This window comes from Phragmites australis, chromosome 2, assembly GCF_958298935.1.
Source record: "Phragmites australis chromosome 2, lpPhrAust1.1, whole genome shotgun sequence".
NCBI lineage: Eukaryota > Viridiplantae > Streptophyta > Magnoliopsida > Poales > Poaceae > Phragmites > Phragmites australis.
Genome location: NC_084922.1, coordinates 43,043,840 through 43,069,053, shown reverse-complemented (window position 1 = coordinate 43,069,053; position 25,214 = coordinate 43,043,840). Strand labels below are relative to the sequence as shown.

Here is a 25,214-nt window from a genome sequence, read left to right as displayed (position 1 = left end):
GACCGCTGGAGGACGTCGTAGTCTGGTGTGCCCCCGAAGAAGTCCCACACGAGGTCGTACGCGGGTTCGACTGTCACGCTCCGACATAGGGTCCAACAGTAACAGTTGCCACATGTTTATACGAACTTTGATAAACATGTAAGTCTAAAATGGAAATTCAAATTTCATTATATCAATAACTCCTCTGAAACTACTCTATTTATTACATCTGATATTGCGGAAGCTAAAATAATCAAGTGGAAAACATATCAACTACTAGATGGATTTATTTTCCCTCCCGTTGGCTACGTCTATGGCTCATCTTCATGCCCCGACATTGGTTCGATGGCATGACCATCACTGCTTTCAGCTACAAAAAAAATAGATTAAAGCAAGGGTGAGTACGATAAATCACACTCAGCCAACAGACACACAAAATAGTAGATTATTTCACAAATGTTATTATTATTTTTTCTTTAGTAAAACTCTGGTGTTACACATGACCGTAAGCTTCCCAACCCAGAAGTCACAGGGGTGAAATTTCACACTTTTTAATCTCTTAAGAGGGGTACTCCGACATCAGCAGTCCCTACTAGAACCTAAGTCCCAGCAGAGCTGAGCCCTTAATCCCACGAGCAACGACAACCTTGACTTACTAGTATCGGTCGCTCCTACGGATCCATCACCGATTACTCTGTTCTATACAAGAGTCATTCTCTGTGGAGAACTCAGACAGTCCCACACCTGAACTGTGATCGGTACACAATATGTTTGCTGTCGTAACACCAGCATTTTACAACATAAAATCAAAACAAACTACACATAATGCATACTGTAAAAAGGTACGCATGCATATATTAACATAAGAACACGAAGAGAGAGCATAAGCTACTAGGGTGGTCCGCTTGCCTGCTCTGCACCGCGGTTGGCCAACACTGAGCTACCTCTTACTCCTGCGATCCTTGATTTCCACCCAGAACAAGTTGTTTGATTTTCAGTGTGGCGTGCCCTCTTAAGCATGGCCACCACTGCTATTTATAGGAAGCAAGGATATGTCCAAGTTATCTCGTGCTATCCAGTTGCCTTTTGAGAAAATGAAAGGATGACCTTTCGGTACATACAGGTGAGCCTAAGAGCTAGTAAGTTTGTAGGTCTTCTACTGAGGTTAGTCTGCTGGCTCTCTCTCAGCCAAGCAATAGCTAGCAAGATTTATTTAATTGGTTTGGGTGAAGCCAAATTTTTGTGCATGTGTGACCAGGTGCAATGCAACGCCATATGCTCATGATGGCTAGTGTACTTCCCAGTTCAGTTAATCTTTATCCTAGTGTCTTCTTCCTTTGTCTCTAAGGTACGAGAAACACCTGATGGGTTTGTCTTCTTCCCAGCTTTAGTTAATTTTATTTTTATTTTTTTTATGGGCATTACACCGGCTCAGCCTCATCCTCCTGACTAGGGTACGAAGACTGCGAAGGATCCGCTGGCATCCATGTGTACTGGCTGGAGGGGCCTATGAACAAATAAATGTATTACATATGGAAAATATGGAAATGAAAGTAGTTGTACAAAATGCACTATTGTACCTGTGTGGTATGCCGGTGCAGCAGAAGATGGCCAGGCGGACGTGTCGTAGTAAGGCTCAAACGGTGGTGGTGGGATCGATCGCGGGGCAGCTGAAGACGGGCCGACCTCATCACCAAAATAACCTGTGGACAATATTAGATATATTGCTGAATATATTGAATACGGGGATGTAGTGTCGCCCAGTACCTGAGGGTGGAGGCATAGGGCTCGTTCTACGTGGTTGCGTCAAGGCGTGTGTAGGTGCACCTAATATTTATTTAAAATCAATGCACCAGTAAGTAACAAATATATTTAAACGCCGTGTGAATAAAAAATCCGTACATATTGGGTCTGGGCCAGCATGGCGTGGTAAAAGGGGTCGTGTGTGTGCCGACACCGATGAATGGCGGTGCACATCAGACCTCCGGACAACTCGGAGTAGACCCCACTAGACCTAGGAGGCGCTCCTGCAACGTCTGTGGTGGACCGGCAAGAGGTAAGCTTCAAGGCCCGCGCGGTCTTGTCAAAAACCCGCTTGATGAACCCCGCTACATCCGACACATTGAGGTGCACCTCTTGCCTGAGGCGGTCCATGATATCAGCTGCGTCCTTATGGATATCATAAATGATATCGGCCTGTGGAAACAAACAAGAAATAACAATTTCAATTTATAGTCATTGTTACGCGAGTATGGAGTACCAAAATAAGATGTAAATTACATATACTGCCAATGCAGCGTCCTCGTCCCAATGGACCGAGTACGCCTCCGTAGTCGACGCGACGTGGGGCCAGACACACTCTGGGGTGTAGGTGACCCGTGTACGTGTACGTGGCACGTACCATGTCGTAAGTAATATTGACAATATTCTACTAAATACAGTATTTTCTAAACTCTAGGTCATACATGTCTAAACCCTATGTCATACAGTGCTACTGTACTTATTAACAACAATAAAAGTATACAAGAAATTATCGGAAAGTGATCTTCAAATTCGCGGATCAAATGCAGCAGGGTTTCGCCACGCTCTCTTCCTCTCCTCTCCTCTCCTCCCTCTTCAGAGCTTTCTCTTTTTTCGGATTAAAATGAGAATTTTATCTCAATTTTCACCCTTTTATAGAGAAGGGAGGAGGTGGGGAGGTGGGCGGGCAGCCTCCTTACCGCCCCCTGAGAGTGCGGCAAGGGCCCTAACCGCCCTCTCAGGGAGCGGTAAGGGGTCGACGTGAGCGGGAAGGCCGTACGCGCCCTGTGAGGGAGCGGTTAGGCCATCCGCCCTCTCAGGGGTGGTAAGGAGGCCTAACCGTCCTCTCAGAGGGCTGCAGTCCTCTCAGGGGGCTGCAGACGCCTATTTTCTAATTATTACGATGATGAATCTATTTATTTAAATTTTTAATTGAAAAAATATATATAAAAAAACTCCATATCAAAGTGTTCAACTGAAGCACAACGAGCCCAGCACTTCGCCTCCCAAAACCATACCAATCTAACCCACTATCAGCTTCAGCCCAAACCAATCTAGCCCCATCTCCTCTGAATGGTTTCAACCCGTTTTGGAACCGTGGTTTGTAACCCGTTCCCACCAAACCCAGTTAGCACCCAGCCCGTTCTGCATTTGGACGGAATTGGGCTCCTCATCAGCTGCGGCCCATCGACTCGTTCGACTTGAGATCTGGCAGCTTTGCTTCAATCCATGACACCTCTCTGATCATGGATTTATTTATTTTTCCTAGTGCTAGCTTCGATGCTGTTTGTGCAACTCTGCTTTGTTCATCTCAATTACTTTTTTGTATTGTATCGACGTGAAACTAGTCTGTCCGAGCAAGAACTAGATGATATCCAGTTAGCACTCAAGCCTTCAAGACAGTGTCACAAATTATAAAATGTCACGTGTAATGAACAAGAAACAGTAACAAAAATCTAGAAAATTCACACAAATATGTAAACGGTCAAAGAATTAAATAAAAATATGAACGAAAGTAAAAAACAAATCAAGTTGCTAAGTCAATTTTCTCATTCACCGTCTTAGTCCTTACATCAAAATACAGTAAGACAAAATCATAAATGATGGTTGTTTTAGTTGGCCTGCCTGTTCTTTATAGCGGACATGCCAATTTGGAGGCTACAAAAGCTGTCACCGGCCTGTTCAAACAAGAAACTAACCTGTCAATTTCACCTGCAGTTCTACCACAAGAAACCTACTAAAGTTACCTAAACTGAAACCACAAAAGGACATTTATCTTAACAATGGTTGTTTGTTTACGAGCAAAAACAAATTCACAGTATTCTTAACCTGTGGTATTCGTAAATCTGATGTGTGAGAAGCATATATGTATGTATATTCATTTCTTAATTTACAATTTATTCCGTTTAGAAATAGACACGGCATTAAAGCTTCATAGCAATAAACCCAGCAAAACGAGAGAGAAAAGAGCCTTGCACCTGGACCTGGTGTGGTGTTTCTTTCACGTCGCCTACTGTTAATGGAGAAGTGAAACCTGCGCCGGCGCCAATAGATCAAGTAACTCTCAGCTGCCAATTTCTTTGCAGGAAGCAACAGTGACACTGAAGATGGACCTCACCTGCAGTTCACGAGACTTGGTGACGTGCGCTTTGTGCAATCAACGTATTTCAATTGGAATACGAGTACACGACATGTACAGAGGGAATACATTTCAGATGAATTTCAGGGAAAATATATAATCTTAGACGAACCAGGTTCAGGCTGCGTTTCGGTTTTCAAACAGCAATTTTGGTTTCGAGTTCTTTCTTGGTGACAGAAAGGCAGCAGCGTGAACAAGGGCCAAGCCCTGCAGCAAGGAAGAAAACGCTACGCAGGACGGCATTCCTGCTGAACAAACAAACAAGGAAACAGAGGACGAGGAGTAAACACAGGCTCTAGCAGCAGAGTTCAGCTATCGCCAAACATTCCTGAAGATGTGTCCGTTCCATTCTTTTCCATACAGATTGGCCACGAGATAAGAATGGCCATAGTTGATTCTGAGGTTTGAAGGCAAAGTGGGCAGATGCAATTGAGTTGCCAATCTCTTTTGGTTGAGCTCCTTTGGCATCCGAGACCATTTCACTAGCACCTGAGAGATCGATTCGTCACCTCGGCAAACCACTCGACGTTGCAAAATCATCTGTGGTACCTGAAACTGCACGTCAGTGTTAGGTAAAACTGAAGTTACCTGAGTGTTGCCGATGGCCTTCTTGAGTTGTGAGACATGAAAACCCGGGTGGATGGAACTTTCGATTGGTAATTCCAGTTTATAAGCAACATGTCCACTCGATATGGCCCGAGAAACTTGAAAGCTAGCTTCTAAAAGGCACGAGGCGCTAGAGAAGACTGCACATATGGGTAGATTTTGAGGAAGACCTGATCACCAATAGCAAAGGAGCGCTCAGATCTGTGTTTGTCAGCTTGTGATTTCATTCTTGTTTGAGCTCGGAACAAATGCTATTGAATTACTGACATCATAAGTATTCTTTCAATTAACCACTGTTGAACATCAGAAATTGGGTTGACAGCAAGGAGGTCCAAGGCCATCTCTCTTGGTTTGTGACCATAAAGCACTTCAAAAGGAGATAGCTTAAGAGAAGAGTGGAAATTAGTGTTATACTAGTACTAAGAGAATGGTAGCCATTTAGGCCATTGCTTAGGAGTTGTATGAACAAAACACCTTAAGAAGATTTCCACATATTGATTGACCCTCTAGGTTTGTCCATCAGACTGAGGGTGATACGTAGAACTCATTCTAAGTTGAACATGTGTGAGTTTAAACAATTCTTGCCAAAATTTGCTTGTAAAAATAGGGTCACGGTCAGAAATGATAGCTTGAGGTAATCCACCTAATCTGTAAATAGTATCCATAAAGACTTGGACTATCTTGATAGCAGTAAATGGGTGAGAAAGAGCAACGAAGTGACCATATTTTGAAAAATTATCAATGATCACCATGATACAGTTTGAAGTACCTGATCGGGGCAATCCTTCAATAAAATACATAGAGATGAGCTGCCAAGCACCTTGTGGAACTGGAAGATACTCTGGCAGGCTAAGTGCTTTAGCCCTGTCCAGTTTGGCCTATTGACAGGTGAGACAAGATTGCACAAAAGCATGAGTGGTTGCCTTCATCCCCTTCCAAGCAAACAATTGCTTTAGTCTTCTGTAAGTAACCAGAAACCCGGAGTGACCCCCTACTGCTGAAGACTGGATAGCAGATATGAGTTGCAATTGCAATTCAGGATTAGCACCAAACCAAATCCTACTTTTGTATCTAAGAAGTCCATCCTTGAGAGCAAACTGTGGGAGTGCTTGAGAATCAACAGCTAGAGCAGTGAGCATTTGTTGAGCCTTAGGATCTTTTTGATAACTCATTTGGACAGATTCTAACCAAATAGGGTGACTAGCAGAGATGGCTAACAATTGTCCAGGAGGGTTAGGATGCCTAGAGAGGGCATCAGCCACTTTATTCTCAATGCCCTTCTTGTACAGGATCTTGTATTGCAAGCCAATTGACTTAGTGAAAACCTTATGTTGTCAATGGGTATGTAATCTTTGATCAACAAGATGTGTGAGACTCTGATGGTCAGTAAAAATGACAAATTCAGCTAATTGTAGATATGACCTCCATTGATCAATAGCCACCAATATTGCCAAATACTGTTTTTCATATGTAGATAGACCACCCGTTTTAGGACCGAGAGCTTTACTTATGAATGCTAAAGTATGCCCAGCTTGTAGCAAAACATCACCTACTCCTTGAACACTTGCATCAGTTTCTATTTGAAATTGCTTGTTAAAATCAGGTAAGACCAGGACTGGAGCATGTATTAATGCTTGTTTAAGCGATGAAAATGCTACATCATGGGAAGAATTCCAGTGAAAGAGAGCATGTTTTTTCAAAAGTTTTGGCAGTCATTTACAGATGATAGCAAAATGCCTCACAAATTTTCTATAGTATCTCGCCAATCCCAAAAAGCTTCACTGTTTTGTGTTTCCAGGTGTGGCCCAATCTCTGATAGCTTTAATCTTGGATGCATCAGTTGTGACTCCTTTCTCAGATATCACATGGCCTAAATAAGCAATTTCCCTTTGGGCAAAAGTGTACTTAGAAAATTTGACTTGCCACTGATCAGCTTGAAGAAGCTGCAAGACTTGCCTCAGATGATGAACATGCTCCCCTAAAGTTCTGTTGTAAACTAGTATATCATCAAAGAATACTAGCACATATTTTCTCAACAGTGGCTGCAATGTTTTGTTCATAGCAACTTGGAAAGTATTTGGGGCACCAGTTAGGCCAAAAGCCATCACCTAAACTCAAAATGGCTTGAATGTGTTTGAAAGGTTGTCTTATATTCTTCTCCATGTGCTGGCCTAATCTGATGGTAACCAGCCCAAAGGTCTAGTTTAGAAAACCAACTAGCCAAGGCTAATTCATCCATAAACTCATTTATGATAGGTAAAGGAAATTTACTTTTGACTGTCATAGCGTTGAGATGTCTATAATCCACACAAAAATGCATGTACCATCTTTCTTTTTGACAAGTAACACTGGAGAAGAAAATGCACTTGTACTTGGTTGAATAAGACCAGTCAACAACATTTTAGAAACTTGCTTTTCTATTTCATACTTCAAAGCAGGTGCATACTTGTAGGGTCTGATATTGAAAGGTCTTGCACCCTGAATGAGAAGTATGTGGTGATCACACACTCTAGCCGGAGGAAGATCAGTAGGTGCTTCAAAAATAGAATTGAATTCCTGCAATAACTGAAGTATAGGCTGAGGATTTGTTGATGTATCTTGAGAAGCAAGGTCAGCAGTGATATGCAGAAATTCAATCAATGTGCACTCAGGCAATTCAGGTAAAACTCCTTGCAGTATGATGTTTGAGCCCTTATAAGCAATTGACATCCATTTCTGACTCCAATGCACTTTCATGGGGGAATGTGATTCAAGACAATATGTGCCTAAGATTAAATCATAATTGTGCAATGGTATAATTTTCAATGTAGACTTGAAAGAATGACCCTGAACAGTCCAGTCAGCATGCAGTAATTTAGTTGTACACTATATGATTTCACCATTAGAAACTTGAACCTTTAGTGGTGTAGGCGTAGAAGATATTCCTTGGAGCTGAGATGCCACATGTGCACTAATAAAAGAGTGAGAACTGTCCGAGTCTATGAGAATCAGTAAGGAGTAGTGTTGAATAGAACCCTATAGTTTCAGTGTATGAGGCGCATCCTGACATGTAATTGCTGCTTCAGATAAGGCCATGGACAATTGAGCTTCTAATGATTCCACTTGTTGAGGCTCTGAGGTAGTATCTTCCTCATCAGACAAAAAATCCCACATCTCTTGCATGACATGCAGCTGTACTAAAGAGGAACATCTATGCTCCCTATTCCACCTTTCACCACATTAGTGGCACAAACCTTTAGCTCTCTGATAAGCACGAAGTGAAGAGATCTTATCTTCTACAGATACATTTCGTGCTACCTCCTAGACCTCTTATGTCTTTTGCAGGACCAGTAGGCTTGTTCGTGTTTGGAGTCGGAGGAGGAGGTAATGGATATGGACCAGAAGGGACTGCCCGGTTCTGACTGTATTCAGGCTTTTTGTACCCCTTATGCTTCGCAGAGTCAATCATCTCCTCCTGCAAGAAAGCCATAACACAAGCAATATCCAAATCTTGGGGGCGTTGAACTAACACGATGGCTTTGATACCATATTTTAATCCATCAATAAAATGCATGGTATAATAACGAGGATCGATGACCGATTCATATGTAGTTAATTGATCCACCAATTCAGAAAATTGTTCTATGTACCCTGCAATAGATCCTACTTGCTTGATGCGAAAGAGTTGCCTAATCAGATGTGCCGGATGCAGCGCTCAAGTGTCTGGAGCCAACCTCGCAGCCGCACCCGAGAAGTGCATTGAGGCTACTTTTATCCAAATTGCAGGATCAATAGAGTAGAAATCAAAATAGTCCTCATAGCGATATTTCCACAATTTAGGATTGCTACCATCAAATTGTGGGAAATTGATTTTAGGGATTTTGCCATGATGATTTGGTGAGGTGATCGAGGGAATGTGTGAGAAATGGCTATCATGTGACCCACCGAATGCAACTCATCACCATAATGCTTATGATGAGGGAAATCATGCGTATTGAAAGTGCATCTAGGTCTTATGTGTAGTTTTCTAATTAATAATAATATCTATAGACTAATAATATCATTAAGTTTGTTAGTAAGTTGTTCTATAGATGATGCATGGAGGAGACATGGGCATCAAGATCAATGAGCTCTTACTGATACTCATAAGAAGAAAGAAAAACTCATATATGATTGGTGATAAGCGTGAATATTAAGTTACTTATGGAGATCAAGTAATTAAAGATACATCATTGTCAATAAAGTTGTATTGACTAAGCCGTGTGCTTTATGCTTAAGAGTGAGTTGAGGTTAATACATAAGAAGACATAAGTTGAATTGAAATCTAATATGTCAAGAGTGAAGACAAGATTGGATTTCATATATGATAAATTGAATTTCTTAAAGATGTAAAATACAAAATGGTTTTTCTATAGCAAGACAGAGAAGGGCAAGCAAGACTCGGCTGTGATGGACCATCCGTGGTGAAGGACAAACAAATGGCTTGGCGCCGAAGGACCAAGGCGATGGTGAAAAGCGAGCAAAAACTTTGCGCCTATATCATGCGAGGTCATGTGAATCTACCGGTGATTTACATAAATCACATAAATAAGCAAGAAGAGATGGAGTGACGACGATGTAAAAGTTTCCAACCCTCTAAGTTTGAAGGAAAGAAGCAGTACTTGCAGGTATTCAAAAGCTCAATGTAATTCAAACGTGTTTTATCTTTGAAGTTGAGTATAGGTATGTCGCACTATTAAGAGCGATGCAACGTGAGCTATTTGTCGTGTATCAGTGCTCAAGATTTTCTAATCAACCCAAAGTAAGAGTTCGCTTTAGGAATCTGATGCGAAAAGTGTGGAAGTATTTGAATTGGGTTTTGGAGTGTTCCTAGTTTGATTAAATATGTCTGGGATCATGAATTCGGTTGGGTTGTGTATCCCTCTGAATAAGTTTTTTTGTAGAGTCCAAATTATCAAAATCGGACTCTAGGATCAAAGTTTTCGTCGTTTACAGAGGGTCGGTTGTGTTGAACTCGGACACTCCGTGCTGACTCGGATACTCTGGGTTGGCCGGAGTCTCCGGATTTAGCTCCAAGCCGGGTGGTCTGTTAGGGCTTAAGTGTTTCACCTGGATACTCCAGGTTGACCCAGAGACTGCAGGTTCTGGTAATTGTCTGGATCCTCCGAGTTCTACTCTATCTAGGGCTCTCGGTTATACATTCTAGTATTAACCCAGAGACTCCGGATTGATCCGGATACTCTAGGTTAGTAAAAAAAATTGTGTAACGACTAGTTTTTGGAGAAAGAGTATAAATAACACCTCACCTCACCCTTGTTTGCTACTGCTTGGGCACGAAAGAAAAACCTTCTAAAGCCAAATGAACTCCCTCTCACTCTAATCTAGTGTGTGATTTGAGAAGAAAAGTAAGTTGGGTTGAGAGATTTTAAGTTTGAGTGCAAGTGAGCGTATCTCTCATCTTGAGCACTCGAGTTCATCGACAAGAAGTTTGCGAAGTATGTGTTACTCTTAGGGATTCAATCAAGGTTGTGTTGCCAGCGAGCACTCAGGGTTGTAGTGTGATACGAAAAATTTGTGAAGACTTTGATTTCACCTTCGAAATGGAAGAAATCAAGAGTGAAAACCCAAGCTTAAGTATAACTGAGCTTGGAGAGGAAAAAAGTTGAGAGAAACCCGGCTCAAATATGACCGAGCCCCTCAACGGAGATGTAGAAACCTCTAGTGGAGGAGTCTGAACTTCAGGAAACAAATCGCGTATATTTATTATAGGTTCTCTATGGATCTACTTGGAATTATCATTTGGAACATACGACTTCATTCGGTTTAAGTTAGAACTCCTTATGCGTCCTTTAATTTCTGTTTCGAGTTCATTCCCTGCTGAATCCGAAGGTTCCATATTTAACCCAAAAACTTTGGATACTGTACAATCAGATCTGAACTCAAAGTATCCGAGTCAACCCGGAGTATCCGGTGAACACTGTTTTCATGATTTTTAACTAGCATTTTTTTGCATATCTTTTGCTAATTTTGAATAATCTTTGTCACCCTAGAATTGTAACTTTCACACTTATTAGGGTGATTGTGCACTAGTTGAGCCTAGCATATTTAGCATTTTTACTTGTGGAAAATTCATTAGTTTATTTTCCGCTGCAAGTTTAGGCTAACGAAAAAATGGATAATTTTTTTTGTAAAAACGTCTATTCACCCCCCTTTATGCAACATCATTGTCATTTCACGTACCCTTGACCGTGAGATGAGAAAGGGTTGTTGGACGGGGCCGACACACCCAAACCCACGCTCCCAGTGATGTATGTTGCAGTGGTGCATGACGGGACCGACTATTGTTTGATCGGAAGGTGAGGCAGTCGCGGCCATCACCGGTGTGACGAGGAGACCTAGTGAAGGAGAGTCTTGCTTGAGAAGCACTGATCGAGGTGCTTGCGTATCACTGTGACCTCCATCTTCAAATCACCAACTGTGGTGTCGATTTGAGGCTTCCAAGCGTCAATTTGAGGCTTCCAAAGACCAATCGCTCGTAAGTGTTCGTTCAATTGCTTGAATCGCTCTTCGTGTTTCAGATTGGACTCCGCCAATTGCTTCTCAACAGTTTGCTTCAGACTCTTCATTTCATCAAACAGGAGCTTCATACTAGAATCCATGGCGCCAAGCTTCCGTTGAAACCGAGTGAAATGACGTGTGGCTCTAGTATGCACCAAAATGGTGTCTCTGATACCAAATGTTAGCAACGGGATAGGGATTGGAGAAGTGGAGAGGCAGAGAAGAAGAAGAAGAATATAGATCTAAGGAAGGCAGGTGGTATTGCTCGCCGGCCGACTCACATCACCGTGAACAAAAGGAGGAGAAATCTATTCTGTTTATAGCCTGTCCTTCCCATCTCACCGCGCCAGAGTTTTAAGCGCTCAATTCACGCACGCGACACCTCTCCCACGTATACTCATGGGCCAAGCCCACACCACTCTTACGCAGCCATTTCGGTCCAATCAACTTCACATTGGGCTGATGCACTCTTGTGCCCTTCCTGATGGATTGCGCCTGCTTATCTTCCTCATCTCCGCTTGATGCCGTAGCAGCAGTAGCATCACTAACACATCCTAACACACACACACGGAGAGAGAGGGTGCCAGAGAGCCCGTGACCTCTCGCTCAGCTTTCATGCGTCGAGGAGGAGCCGAGCAGCAGACGCAAGTGGGGAGGGAGCTCTCCGTTTACGGCGGCGTCGAGACCCAACCCAAGATAGGAGAGGACTCCTGTCAGAATAGCGAATCAGAGCTGGTGATGGCCGCTTTCTCTCTCACGCAAGTGATGGCTTGCTTCTTAGCGTGCTCCGCCTCTGTTGGCTGTGGATCTGTGGAGGAAACTGAGTTGGAGAGCGCGAAGCGGAGGGGGAGGACCCATGGAGGAGGGTGGGACGGGTAGGCGAGGCGACGGCGCCTGTCGTGGCGGTGGAAGAGTCTCTCGACAGCCTTGTTGGTCTCTCGGCCTCTCGAGCTCTCCGTTCTACGGCAGTCGGGCCTCGGGCCCTCGGTTAGTTCGACACGTGGTTTCAACGCACATTTTGGACCTAAAAAATTGAACTCATTTAAACTCTAACCAGTTTATTTTAATCGCCAGTCCAAACTGAATCAGATCATTAGGCATCTCAACCCATTCTCTACCAAACTAAATTAGCCCAACTCAAAAATCAAACCACTAAAACTGGTTTGAGATCAAACCATTAGCAGCCCACGCCACGTAGTTGGAGAACTTTTTCATATATTCTTAAATTAAAAAATATAAAAATAGATGCCAATTTTGAAAAATTATACATGTCATCCATTAGAAGATTATATCATCATCTATATCATACATTTTTTTCCTGAATTTTTCATAACTATTTCGATATTTGTTTTGAATTTTGAGAGTAATGGAACTTATCATTTTTTATTTTTAAAAAATGTCGTCCATTGGAAAGGATATGTCCTTGGCGTCTTTCTAACCAGCGACAGAGTTTAGTGTGCGATTTTTCCGAAGGAACGTTTAGTTTTAACAATTTTTCGATTTAAGAAATATAAAAATTAAAAAAGCGTAGTTGGACTTGTCTGTTGCCGATCTAGGAGTAGGCCACTTGTACGGCCTGGTAAAAGGAGTCATGTATTAATGTTGGGCCGACGAAGCTCATGTACAATTTTTTGGGCCGGCTACACCGATATGGATCAGACTTGACGACCAGGCAAATTGGTCCAGATAATGTTGTTAGCCCACGTGCGTGGAGGCCCTTACCGATTTTCAGGCTACCTAGCCAGTGCCCAGTCGCTGACAGGGTCGGATTGTCCAGCTCTACTGCAGACTCCATAGAGTTGCAGGCTTCCAGCGTCAGCACATGTAATGTTGGACTAGGAGCGTCAGCACATGTAATACAAGACTGCACATTGATGTACGCTGGAACGTGCTAGTTTACACTGCAGCATACGAGTTCCCAACTGTTCCATTCTACCACCAGATAGTAGTATCAACAACATTTAACTCCGTCTAAAAAAAGGGAAATTAGCTACAATGGTCACCACGAAAAAAAAATTGTAAGAAATTCAAATCCCAGAATAATATAAGATGAAATTAGAAACATGGAGTATCAACAGATGATCCGGACACGTGCAGGACCGAGCGGGAAGCAATCAGATCATGTCGTTGCAACTCCCTCCCTCCTCGGCAAGCGCTGACGCGCCGTACGCCCCCATGCCTCCACGGCTCGTGGTAGGGCCGTGCAAACTCCAGCGGCGCAGAACAGACATGCACAGGCTCAGTATCCCAGCAGCCGGTAGGTCACCACCACGCGCGCGCTGGCGCTGCAGATCCACCCATGCGCGCAGCGAGGACCACGACACCGCGCGCAGGCGAGCCACCCGGCCCGCTGCAATAATTCACCAGGGGGGGGGGGGGGGGGCAGCGTCCGACCAGTGCTGCACAGCTCCTGCAACTGCAAGCTGCGCTCTCGACACGCTCACCGGCCGGCCGCCGTCTGCCTGCCTCCTTGCTCGCGCGGAGTAGGCATCTTCATCCCGACTGCGGACTGCCTCCTTTACGGCATGTAGAGCCGGTTGCCGCACTTGCAACGCCATGCCTCTGGGTAGTACTCTGTTGTCACCGGCACGCCCGGCGGCACGGCCACGTGCACCGGGTAGCACGGGCTGCACTCGCCGCACTTGGACGTGCACCGCGGCGGGTACGACCCCGGCCCCTCCGCCAGCAGCCGCCGCCATTGCCCGCCGCTAGGGAATCCCTGCGAGCAGCAAGAAGAATTAATCCATCAGTGAAAGGGCATATGTCTGATCTCTCTCTTCAAGCGTACGTATCTGTCTGTAAGGTCGGGTCGCTGTCGTGCATGGCATTGCGTTGCGGTGCTGTATCGATTGGCATCACCGTTTGGTCAAAAAGCCATGGGCCCTGCCGTCGTTGAAGGGTTGTCGGACGGGGCGGTGCGCTGGCATGGCCGTGCCTGTGCGCGCTAGTGGGAACTGCAGCGTGCACCTGCCATGGCGGAGCCTGTGCGGTAGCCTTTATGCTTTGTGTGGATTTGGACTTGTGATGGGCTAGCTGAAGGCGCGTTGTGACGAATGTGGAGCAGATTGTGAGCAAGACAACTACTAAACAAGTCTTCTGATTTCTGCACGGTCGCATCGCGTTGATCCTAAACGTGCGCTGAGGCCAAGCAGCGACGATCTGCACAACCGTGTGGATTCCGACGGTGTGCAGTGCAGTAGAAGGGAAATTAGCTAGCAGAGCAGATGAATACGCACCTGATTGGCGCAAGAGGTTGCAGTTCGTCTCCAGAGTTCTGCAGAACAAAAAGAGGACAGTGAAGCTATTTAGCTAGTGATCCTCAATCGTAAGCTAAACTACAACAATGCAGTGCAACAATGATCAGCTAGGTTTCTTCGCTTCAACCATGCAGTGGACTGGTATAGTCCAGCTACATGAAGAAAGAACACGCATCATGCAACAAATACGAATGAACCTCGCCAGACATAAAAATGGATGAGAAAAGCGTCACACCAACTCACTGAAACCAAAGTTCCCAAAATGGAGTAAACATCTGCGCAAAGGAGCACAGCTCGGTCGACCCATTACCTGAACGGAGCAACACAGGACTCCCTCTGCAGCCTCCGCCATCGCAAGCCCAGGACCAAGCGCAGCACAGCGAGATGGCCACGGCGAAGCACAAAGCCGCCAGCTTTAGCATGGATCTGCAACTCCATCTCCGCCTCCCCCGGGAGCACTCCATGGCCTGGGTACTCCTCAGGAACAGGCAAACAGCTCCTTTTCAAGCCCCTGAAGCCGCAGCACTGTAGAATGGGAGCTCGCCAGCCGGCCAAATTTAGGAAGCGGAAGCTGAAGCACAGGGGCAAGGGGAGACGTGACCTTTACAGAGCAAACGCATCACGCTACAGTGTTTTGAACAGTGCATGTGTGCGGCGCTGCAGTAATTTGCAGTAAAATACTGTAGGGCGACATGCAAATCACTATGACAAATTCACTGTACCATGGATATTGTATCGTTACTGTAGCAATAAATCAGGATCGTAAGTTGTAACCCCTCCCCTCAGACAAGACTACTACAGATCGTCGAGTTTAATACATCAGCTATGAAAGCACTGTACACTCGCGTACAAAAGAGCACACAGGCAGGGTCAGTAGCTGCGTACGTACCCTCCGGTGTAGCCTTGCATCCTCCTCTAGCCTCACTCGTCACGTCACTTGCTAGTTGTGTATGATTGCCTGTGCGTTCTGTTTCTGCGGATCGACGTCAATCGGTCTCACCAAAAATCAAATATTCCTCTTATTTCTGCCCGCCGGGAAACGAAGGACAGTGGTGGAGCCATGGCGCAGCTGCTGCTTGCATGTGCACCCGAAAAGCCTGTGGTACTTAGCAGAAGTTAACACAAACATAGGGTCCGAGCTGAGCTAGTGGTCCAAGAGTGATACGAAGATTGAAGATTATGGTGCTGGCGCTGGTCTTTCTTGGTTCAAGCGTGAGAACGGCACGTGTGCAGTCGTGGATTCGATTTAGATTTGTTGGATGCATGCGTGACGGATGGTTTATAGGATTTAAGGTTGTTCATGTGCACGCATGGACCAAGGATCTGTTTCTCAGGCTCTCACTCTCACAGTCTCACTAGAGAAGAGGTAACCCAATTTGACTGTGCGGTCTGACCATAGCTCATCTTGGTTGAGAGGGAACATGACTACTGTTTTTTTTGGGCAAGTTCGTCGCAACCAAAATTAGCTTCAGCTCAGATGGATGCATCCATGAAAACGTTGCAAGGTAGCGTGTCAAAAAACCAGAGTCACACCAAGTGAAGTCGGAAGCCATTTCAAAAACAAAAATGCAGTAGGACGCAGCACCATGAGTCCATGAGCATGGGCAAGTAATTGACGCCAAACTCCAAAGAAGAGAGAGACGGAGGAGCCAAGCTTGTGTGAAGAAGACGAAACGCAAGGAAAGGACACGCAATGGTTAGTGGACTCTGCATCCAGGTTCAGGCATCCAAGATAGGTTGTCTCCTAAACTGTCATCCTCTTTTTTTCACTGTTCTCTGCTGCTTTTGATCCACTGACTTCACAGGTTACAGTTTACACAAGTCCCCCTTTACAGTTTGCACACCGTGCTGTGAAGAACGAGGAACGCAACAGGTGCGCACATGGTCTATCCATACGGGCATGCAGTTGTGTCGGGCGACATCTGCTCCAAAACAAACCGAAGGTTGCAGCTTGCAACTTGCAAGAACTCCAAAAGAACAAAACACTCTCGCCGTTTCAAAATATTTCTCGCCATAGGTCTTTCCAAGCCGCAACCATATTTATTTTCAAAGCCATAAAATTATCACATCTTATCTTATATTTACTTAATTCGAGGTTTTTTTTTCCTCCACATTAATCTAAAAAAATCCTAAATTTTTTTTAAAAAAACAAAACATCCAACCGTTAAATTTATTGACTGACTAACTGTAACTATAGATCAACAATAAGATAAAATAACATAAAAAATTAAAAATAAAATATAAAGTACAGCACTAAGATCACTTCTTGCCTTGCATTTCCTTTTTTTATTATAGATATTCTTTATCTAACAAGATTACGTTAGCAAACTCCAACTTAGTTACGTTAGCAATCAACACACTGTTTCAAATCAATTAAAATATATCAATTAAATATGCGTGTAATCAAACATTATAAAATTAAAACAACAGGATGCAAACATATTACGGATTATCACATAAAAATAATATCAAAGAATTTATAATGTATTTTAAAAAATATGAGATACGGTGACAACATTAAAAATAATAATAATTTCAAAAAAATAAAGACACAAATAAAAATCAATTTGCATAACACATAAAATGAAAAATATAAATTAGATCTATTCACAAATAATAAACATGATTCCAATATTATGAAAAAATTACATTTATATTTTACATTCTAATATTTAAATATAAATAGCTGATGTATCTTAGTATACAACCATTATTAACACAAAATATCTACAATTCAGCCGTAAGCTAAATTTCAAGCCTGTGCAGTCGCACGGGTTGATACGCTAGTTAATTAAAAAAAAGATTTAGATTCCTCATTATCTAGATTAAACCAAAGAACACATATCAAATACAATGTATAAATAGTAAATTCGGAATTAACACTTATAGAAAATTAGCAGTTCGATTTTTATACGGTTCGGAACAAAATATCTAAATAAAGAGTCCAAATAAAAAATCAACAATAATTGAAATTGAGGTTCGAATAGAAAAAAGAATGATACATATCAATATAGTCTTAGAAAAAAATCAAATATCTAAATAAAGAATCCATATAAAATATAATTAATCAGATATTATCGTGATAAAATATTACAGCGAGGCTAGACACACTATTAGCATGGGCCACATTGCTATTAGTGTTAAAATGAGCATCCATGTTCGCTCTCAAGGTCACAAAATTACCACGTTAATCGGTGGAAGAAGAGAAAGATCCATGCTGTTGATTGTCATAGACTTTAATTATAACAGTAGAGATTACATGTAACATATTTGGAATCCATATTTATTATGAAACATTAATTTGATACATATAGATACATATAGCAATAGTAATATAATACAACTCTAAAATAGGATTATTTGCATGTAAAAATAGAAGAACAAACCAACATCATTGGCCATTTTGTGTCGATCTGATCTTCACGGGAGGCTGCGTATTCACAAGGCCATAACAAGCAGACAATGGACATCAACTTGGCGTTGGTCGTGACAAAGTGGATTTGAGAAGCTATCATCTAGGCCCTGAAAAGAAAGACCACATCATCACTGAGAGCAAAGTTTGTGATGTGGTGCCATGGCAACAACATGGAAATAGGGCTTCACGGTGAAAAGTCGTAGGAGGAGGCCATAGGTTGCCATGTACTCATTGACACCAAGCTCTAAACATGAGTTGCGCGTCTCCTCTCGCCATGTGCTCCATCCGTTGGGCCCGTGCCAATGGCTACGGAGCAAGTCAAATCCGACCATACGTATTCGTTCGATCAAAATACAACCCTCACTACACACGGGTGCTGTCGGTGAATCAGGGACCAGGGTTCCCCGAATCCCGAGATCAGACCAGCAATCCGCCACGTGACGCCATCCCGCGGGGTCACCTCCGCAAGGTAAAAAAGACTAAGTCCCAGGAGAGGGCGCTCGGGGCCACAGTCAGTGGTCCCCGAGTACCCGGGTTCCCCGATGATCTGCGAAGACTAAATGAAGGGAAGAAAGTGCTCGGGGAGGTAAACAGTGACCCCCGAGCACCCAAGTCCCACGACAACCAGGAGAACCAAGTACCGGGAAGGGTGTGCCTGGGGCTGCGAGCAGTAGCCCCCCGGGCACCCGAGTACCCCAAGGACACCCTGAAGGAAGTTCTGGGAGAGAGTACTCGGGGCTACGAGCCGCGGCCCCCGAGCATTCGGTTCCCCGAGGATCCGTACAAGCATGCCCGGGAGAGAGTGCTCGGGGAGGTGAACAGTAGCCCCCGAGCACTCGGTTCCCCGAGGACCAAGGAAGGACGTTCTCGGGAGAGAGTGCTCGTGGAGGTGAACAGTGACCCCCGAAGCACTCGGTTCCCCGACGACCCAGGAAGCCCCTCCGTCAGTGGCCCCCACAAGGGTCCAGCGATGAGGTGTCAGCAGGTGAAAGGCCCGAGGCTGCATTTAAGAGCGCGCGTGGTCTGTCATCTCCACTGCTCCCGCCACGCTCAGTGTCAGTTCCTGCCATATTCTGGCAGAAGGGCGTGGGGACATTAAATGCATGGGTCCCATCCCGTGCCATCCGGCGCGCCTCGGGATAACGTCGCGAGGCCCGAGGCATTCTGTCTGCTGCGCTACCGTGGCAGGCGAACAAGACGGGGCGGGCACGCTGGGCCGCTCTGTGGCTGCCCGGTGGGCCCTCTCCATGGCGTCCGTTGCCAGTGCCATCATGACGACTGATGACCGGACGCGGGGTGTTTTTTCAACCTCCGTCACTTCGCGCAGAGGCTATGATGACTCCCTTTTCATTTATGGTGCCTTGTAACTCGTGCCCTCCCATTCAGGACACGTTACTGCCGGCGGGTATTGAAAGCGGCCGGTAGCATGAACAAAAACAAGGGAAACAAGCGAAAAAAGGTCTTACAAGGGAAACAAGCGAAAAAAGGTCTCACAAGGGAAACAAGCGAAAAAAGTCTGGGAACTCTTGAAAGCTCGGCAAGCTCTGCACGATTGAAGAAGTTAAGGAAGTAGAGAAGATCGAGAAGTCCAAAAACACCCAAAGCCAACAGATACACACAGACCGAAGAACAAGAAGCCTCAAGCTCTAGGATAGACAAACATTCTTGTAACTAGCACATTCCTGAGAAATATTCTCAGGACATTTATAGCACCCACACAGGAGTAGGGTGTTACACCTCCGTGTGGCCCGAACCTGTCTAAACCCCCAGTGCATTTACTTCGTTCCGCACTAGATCATTCCACCCCACCAATCATCGCATTCATATCCATTTATTTCTCCAGCAAACTTATTCAGAATCATCCCCCGGCCGAATCTCTAAAAAGGGATCCCTCAGGATCCCTGCGACAGCAGTTAACCCTCCAACAGGTGCTGACAAGCCAACTACACCACATATAGGTCAGATGTAGCGCCGCCGCATACGGGTCGATGAGGTGCTATGAGGGAGGCATGAAGAGAGAGAATGTGAGGAGAGGGAGTGAGGACGAAGATGGCCAAGGACACTTGCGAGCTCGTCCCGTGGTGACACTAATACGGATCAGCATTGGCGATGTGCTATTGTACCACACTGGGATAGGGAGACGCCATGGTGTCCCTCGCTGGTCGCCAAGAACTGAGGCGGGCCAACCTTGATAGCGAAAGAATGCTAGAACAACAGAGTGGGATGTGTCGCAATGCCATGCTGGAACTGATCGATCTGTAAGAGAGCTAAATGGCATGGCATGCTCAAGGGTGGCAACACTCTCGTAGTATGTCTGATGTCAATGTCCTTGAGGCGGCAGTGCTTGAGGTGGCTCGATGTGATATGCTCGTAACAACGTGCGTGAAGGCCGCTGCATGCTCCGATGCAACGCTTAGCGATGGCTTGACGTGGAAGTGATGGAGAACATCTCAAGCCCTAGGGCGGACATCACAAACTGAACAGACAAGAGGCACACACTCTCTAATCCGAAGCAAAGCAGTTCATCTTCAATTCTTCATCGTGTAGGGAAGCCACACAATACAATAGGCACGCCGTCTGGAACGCGGGCCTCGCGTCAAAATTCAATAGCTCCATATTTTGCGAACTTGCTGGGTCACTAATTGTTGGGTATGAGAGAGAAAGATGGAAGAAGATGGATATTGTCGTAGTGAGATAAGTGCTTCTCACATGAATTGTAAATGTACTTTTTAATTCACTGTTTTCTTTCTTACGGTTCATCAAAAAAAACATCAAAAAGGGTTTCTTCGCAATCTATCATGAAATAACTTAAACTTACATCAACATCCAATCAAATATCTTGCTGCTCTCCGTATAAATTCAATGGCCAAAAGAGTTATTCAAATTTTGGACTCATCAAAATAGTAGCTCATTTTCTCTAAGTGTTCCCTCAACTAACAAGTAATATAAAGTTTGTCCATTCATTGTCTAGAAAGAACCAATTTTCACAAACACAAATATTATGAATTAGGCATACTAACAAATTTAGAATAAAAATGCAAATTAAATATTATATTTTTCATGTAACAAATATGAAGAAGAGATGGCTCACAATCACCTACAGCTATACATACAGCAAAACAAAAGGAGCATAAACCGTTAGCCAAGGTCAATAGTCTTTTCCAGATATCATGCTTTTATACCTATTTTTAGTAAATGGTGGTACTCTCTTGAATAATCCAATATGTGCGCAACTGGCATCTGAAGTTGTTCTTCCTCATTTTCTCATTGGTATAGTACAGAGTGATTTAATCAAAATTGATGAATATGATTAGTCTAGCTGTGCAAATATGCTGGCCACCTTGAACACAAGCATGACATATATGTTCGTCAGCGAGGAGAGCATGTCACTGCTGATTGTTATGAACCCGTTATCTCAGCAATGTCTACAATAACTGAAGCAGCATAACAGTAGAAAGAAATAGAAACCAAAGTAACAGATGCAATTTCAAAATACCTGTTATGGCATGATAATATCTTAGTAAATGGCCATATCAATCATTCATATATTTTCATGCTCACCATACATGCCACCTAAAAGTCTGAAGCATCTTAAACTAAAGTAAATTATCCTAATCCTTCAAGATCGTCACTAAATCCTTTTGAGATAAAGTGCAGCTCCATAATGTGATGTCTATAAATTTAAAACACTGAAGAAATATAATGTAGCGCAGGGGCAAAACTAGAACCCTGAAAATCCGAGGACACACTTCAACGTATCTAGGTTTAGATGTTACACATGTTTAGAATTATGTAGTGTACAATAGGTGAAGTTGAATTGTTGATAACTAAGATTTAATTTTTTCCCCGGTGCTAATGCATTCGGATGGGGTAATGTAGCTTCGCACCTGATGTGGCAAGTCTAGTCACGCTATTAGCGTGAGCCACCTTGCTAATTATCTTAATATATGAGAGAGAAAAAGAGCCCTCATGTTCGCTCTTAAGATCACGAAATTACCATATTAATCTAAAAAGAAAAAAGATCTAGACCACTCATTGTTATCAATATCTAACAGTTTAGATTAAACTATAGAGTCTATATTAAACACGATTAATAAATAGAAAAATCTAGAATTAAAATATATGAAAAATTAGCAATTTAATTTCTATACGGTTTGAGAAGCAAAACATCTAAATAAAAAGTCAAAAAAATAAATAAATAATAATTGAAATTAGGGTTGGAATAGGAAAAAAGATCCATATCAAATATAGTTATAGATAAAAAATATTATAAAAATCAAACACCTAAATAAAGTGTCTATATAAAAAAAATAAAATTTCAAAAATTTACTAAGATAATAGATTAAGAAATATCGTGTAACTCAAGGTCTTCACATTAGCAGGAGGCAGGTAAGGCACAGCACGAAGGAAAGACAAATATATTCTTTTTTTAGATGTCTAAACCTCATATACAATTATTGCATGTAATCAAAACATATAAGAATTGAACTAATACATATATATGATTCAGTACAAGTTTAGAGCATAAATAATTTTCTTTTCAACTAAAATAATTTTTATCTTTTTTTCTAAATATATGTGTTTTGTAATTAAATGAAACTAATCTTAAAAAATAAAGAGGTTATTTTTTAATCAAATATTATTATGATAAAAAATTATTAACGATGTTAGAGATGCTATTAGCGAGCCACTTGCTAGTTACAGTGAAATAAACAACTTGAAGAGCGGAGCGAGCGACTGCATCACCAGTACGGCAGTACCACATGGCATTCGCGTTCCTTGGGCCTTGGGCCGACGCATCTCGCAAGAAAACCGCGTGCTGCCCTCCAGTTGAGTTGGGTGTTGCCGTGTTGGCCTTGTCGTGCCACACGTCGTTATTCCTTTCGCAGTATCCCCCTATTCGCTCGATGTCCTGTCCTGTCGCGCTCGCGGTGGGTGAGGACGCAGTTCGGTCGCGTCGAGGAGCAGGGGCGCAGCGACGCCTGGTCGGCCCGAGCAGACGTCGCCAGCGAGATCTGGAACCGAACGGTGACAACTCCCGTCCCCGTATGGCTGTATGTGTACGCCCGCGCGCGCGCAGCATTGACCCGTCCACTCGTGCCGAACCTGAGGCCACAGCTGGGCGACAGGCCACCCGCCGCGGTTGGTACATCCGTACGTACATAGGCAAGATGCGGAGTTTCGGCAAATAACACGAAAATTTGCTGAATGTCGTCGATAACAGCTATTTATCGAATAATTCGGTTGGTACCGTTTTTATAAATCGAACTGTTACCGATCAAATTTAATTTTAAAATTTTAAAATTTTAAAAAATTAAAAATTTGATAAAATTCGACTGATTTTTACCGAATTTCACTGTGATTACCGCCGCACGGTTTTCGAAGGTAAAACATACTTTTACTGGTTACAAATGTAGGTCGTTTTAGCGCCATCAACTATTTTCTAAATATAAATTATTCTCGAACTTCTATACATTTTTTTCTCTTTTATTCCTATGTTGCTCTTATTGAATAAATGCTATCACTCTCACAAATAAATGAATTATCTTTTCCAATACAAAATAAATGAAGGGCAACAAGATCATTTTATCTACTCTCTTAATCCTTGTGTACAAATCTAAAACGACTTACATTTACAATCGGAGGGAGTATTAGTAAATCTTAGCCCGATGCACGTTTATCTGAACCATTCATTTCTATTGAGATTTATATTAAAAATATAAATAAAAAATATAGATCGATACACGAATCAATATATAGATGGGTATTAAATAAAAAAGTAGACAAATAATATATTTCTGTTTCTGTTTATTTGTCATCATTATTATTGTAGCAATTTTAACTTTACGTTTTTTTACGAAAATGCTATAGATATCTAAATTTTTTTATCATTGAATTCATCGTGAAATATACTTACATTAGTATTGTATATTTTTAAATATTTATAAATTTTTTATAGAAAAACATAAGATCAAATTACTATAATAAAAAACTAGTGACAAATAAATAATTTTTTTAATAATATAGGTTGTAAGAAGATGCGAAGTTGCATTTCTTGCAAAATGTGAAGGCATCTCAACTGTCAAGGGCCAGTAGCCATGTGGCTGAACAGTCTCGTGCGGATTGGTGACACGTACGTACGATGCGCCAGGCCACTCTCTTTTTTCTTCAGTTTTTAGCCGTTCTCAGGTCATTCTTTGGTTGTTCGCCGAGACGAGGGAGTATAAAGTGACGCAACAACTCGAATAAAACTGCGGACAAGACCAAAGTAGTTAGCACGTGGTACGAGGTAGAGATCGATGTACGTACCGTGTCTTCACCACGTTGATTCATTGCCTTGACCGGTCGATCTGGTCGTATCACCTACAGCGTTGGTCAAAGGCCATCTTTAGCCCAAAGGCAAACAACTAGCGGATTGACGTTGTACGCCGCGTCTTTTTTTCACAGAATATGATAAAAAAATTTAAAATAATTATATTCATCAATTTTGGATATCTCAATATTTATTTATGAATTTATTAATATTTAATATATTCATTTAATTATAAAAAAATAATATTATTTTTATGCATGTATATAATTTTAATATATAGATGACAGTAATACGAACCTAATAAAATTTGTTTCATATTTTTTTAGTTTTATATATTTTTTATATTTTAATTATTTCAACCGATCTATCGATATAACTATTATACCTTTCACATTTTTCTAAAATTTCCAAAAAATATATTATACATGTAAATATATAGATATATATATACATACACATATACGTACATATATACATACATGTATACATATATGTACCTATATATATATATACATAGAACCCTAATAAACAGTACCTACAGTATTATAAACAGTAGCTATAGTGTCTTAGACCCTATAATCACTTCGATTCTTGGATAGTATTGATTCAGCAGTCGACGTTGTCATTTACAGGGCTAGTGAGCGCGGTGCACGTGTACGCACCGGCGTAGCGGACCCTGGGTGGTGAGGAGGCAAGGACGCATATCGATGGCGGCTGTACATGCTAGCTTCATCGCAGGGTCCGAAGGAGGAGCTTTTCGACCATAAAGTTTTGGCTTATGGACGACGTCCTTGGAGAAATTTCAGTGACACCAAAGCATGAGTCTGTTCATCGTTCGAAAATAAAAAAGCACGAGTCTGTTGGCAAGAAAATAATAGCCAACCGTGCACGTGATGCGGCCCCGGCTAAATCGTTTCGTCTCGACTTGACCCCGGCCCACCCGCTTTG

General features: G+C 42.8%; 1 protein-coding gene across 1 annotated transcript; it reads right to left on the bottom strand.

The window, feature by feature from the left end:
* Nucleotides 1-13,203: 13,203 nt before the first annotated feature.
* Nucleotides 13,204-15,168, bottom strand: LOC133907513 (polygalacturonase-like). Its single transcript, XM_062349570.1, has 3 exons — nucleotides 14,782-15,168; nucleotides 14,450-14,555; nucleotides 13,204-14,000 (listed from the first exon to the last, which is right to left on the bottom strand). The coding sequence occupies exons 1-3, from the start codon at nucleotides 15,000-15,002 to the stop codon at nucleotides 13,800-13,802; spliced, it is 528 nt and encodes a 175-aa protein (XP_062205554.1). The 5' UTR covers nucleotides 15,003-15,168; the 3' UTR covers nucleotides 13,204-13,799.
* Between the last annotated feature and the right edge of the window lie 10,046 nt (nucleotides 15,169-25,214).

What these genes read in the sequence shown, in the direction of transcription:
- LOC133907513 (XM_062349570.1), bottom strand. Translation starts at nt 15,002, where the DNA reads ATGGAGTGCTCCCGGGGGAGGCGGAGATGGAGTTGCAGATCCATGCTA. An exon ending in TTTTGGGAACTTTGGTTTCA is followed by an intron (nt 14,556 to 14,781) that starts GTGAGTTGGTGT and finishes TTTGTTCTGCAG; the next exon opens with AACTCTGGAGACGAACTGCA. An exon ending in ACACCGTCGGAATCCACACG is followed by an intron (nt 14,001 to 14,449) that starts GTTGTGCAGATC and finishes TGCTGCTCGCAG; the next exon opens with GGATTCCCTAGCGGCGGGCA.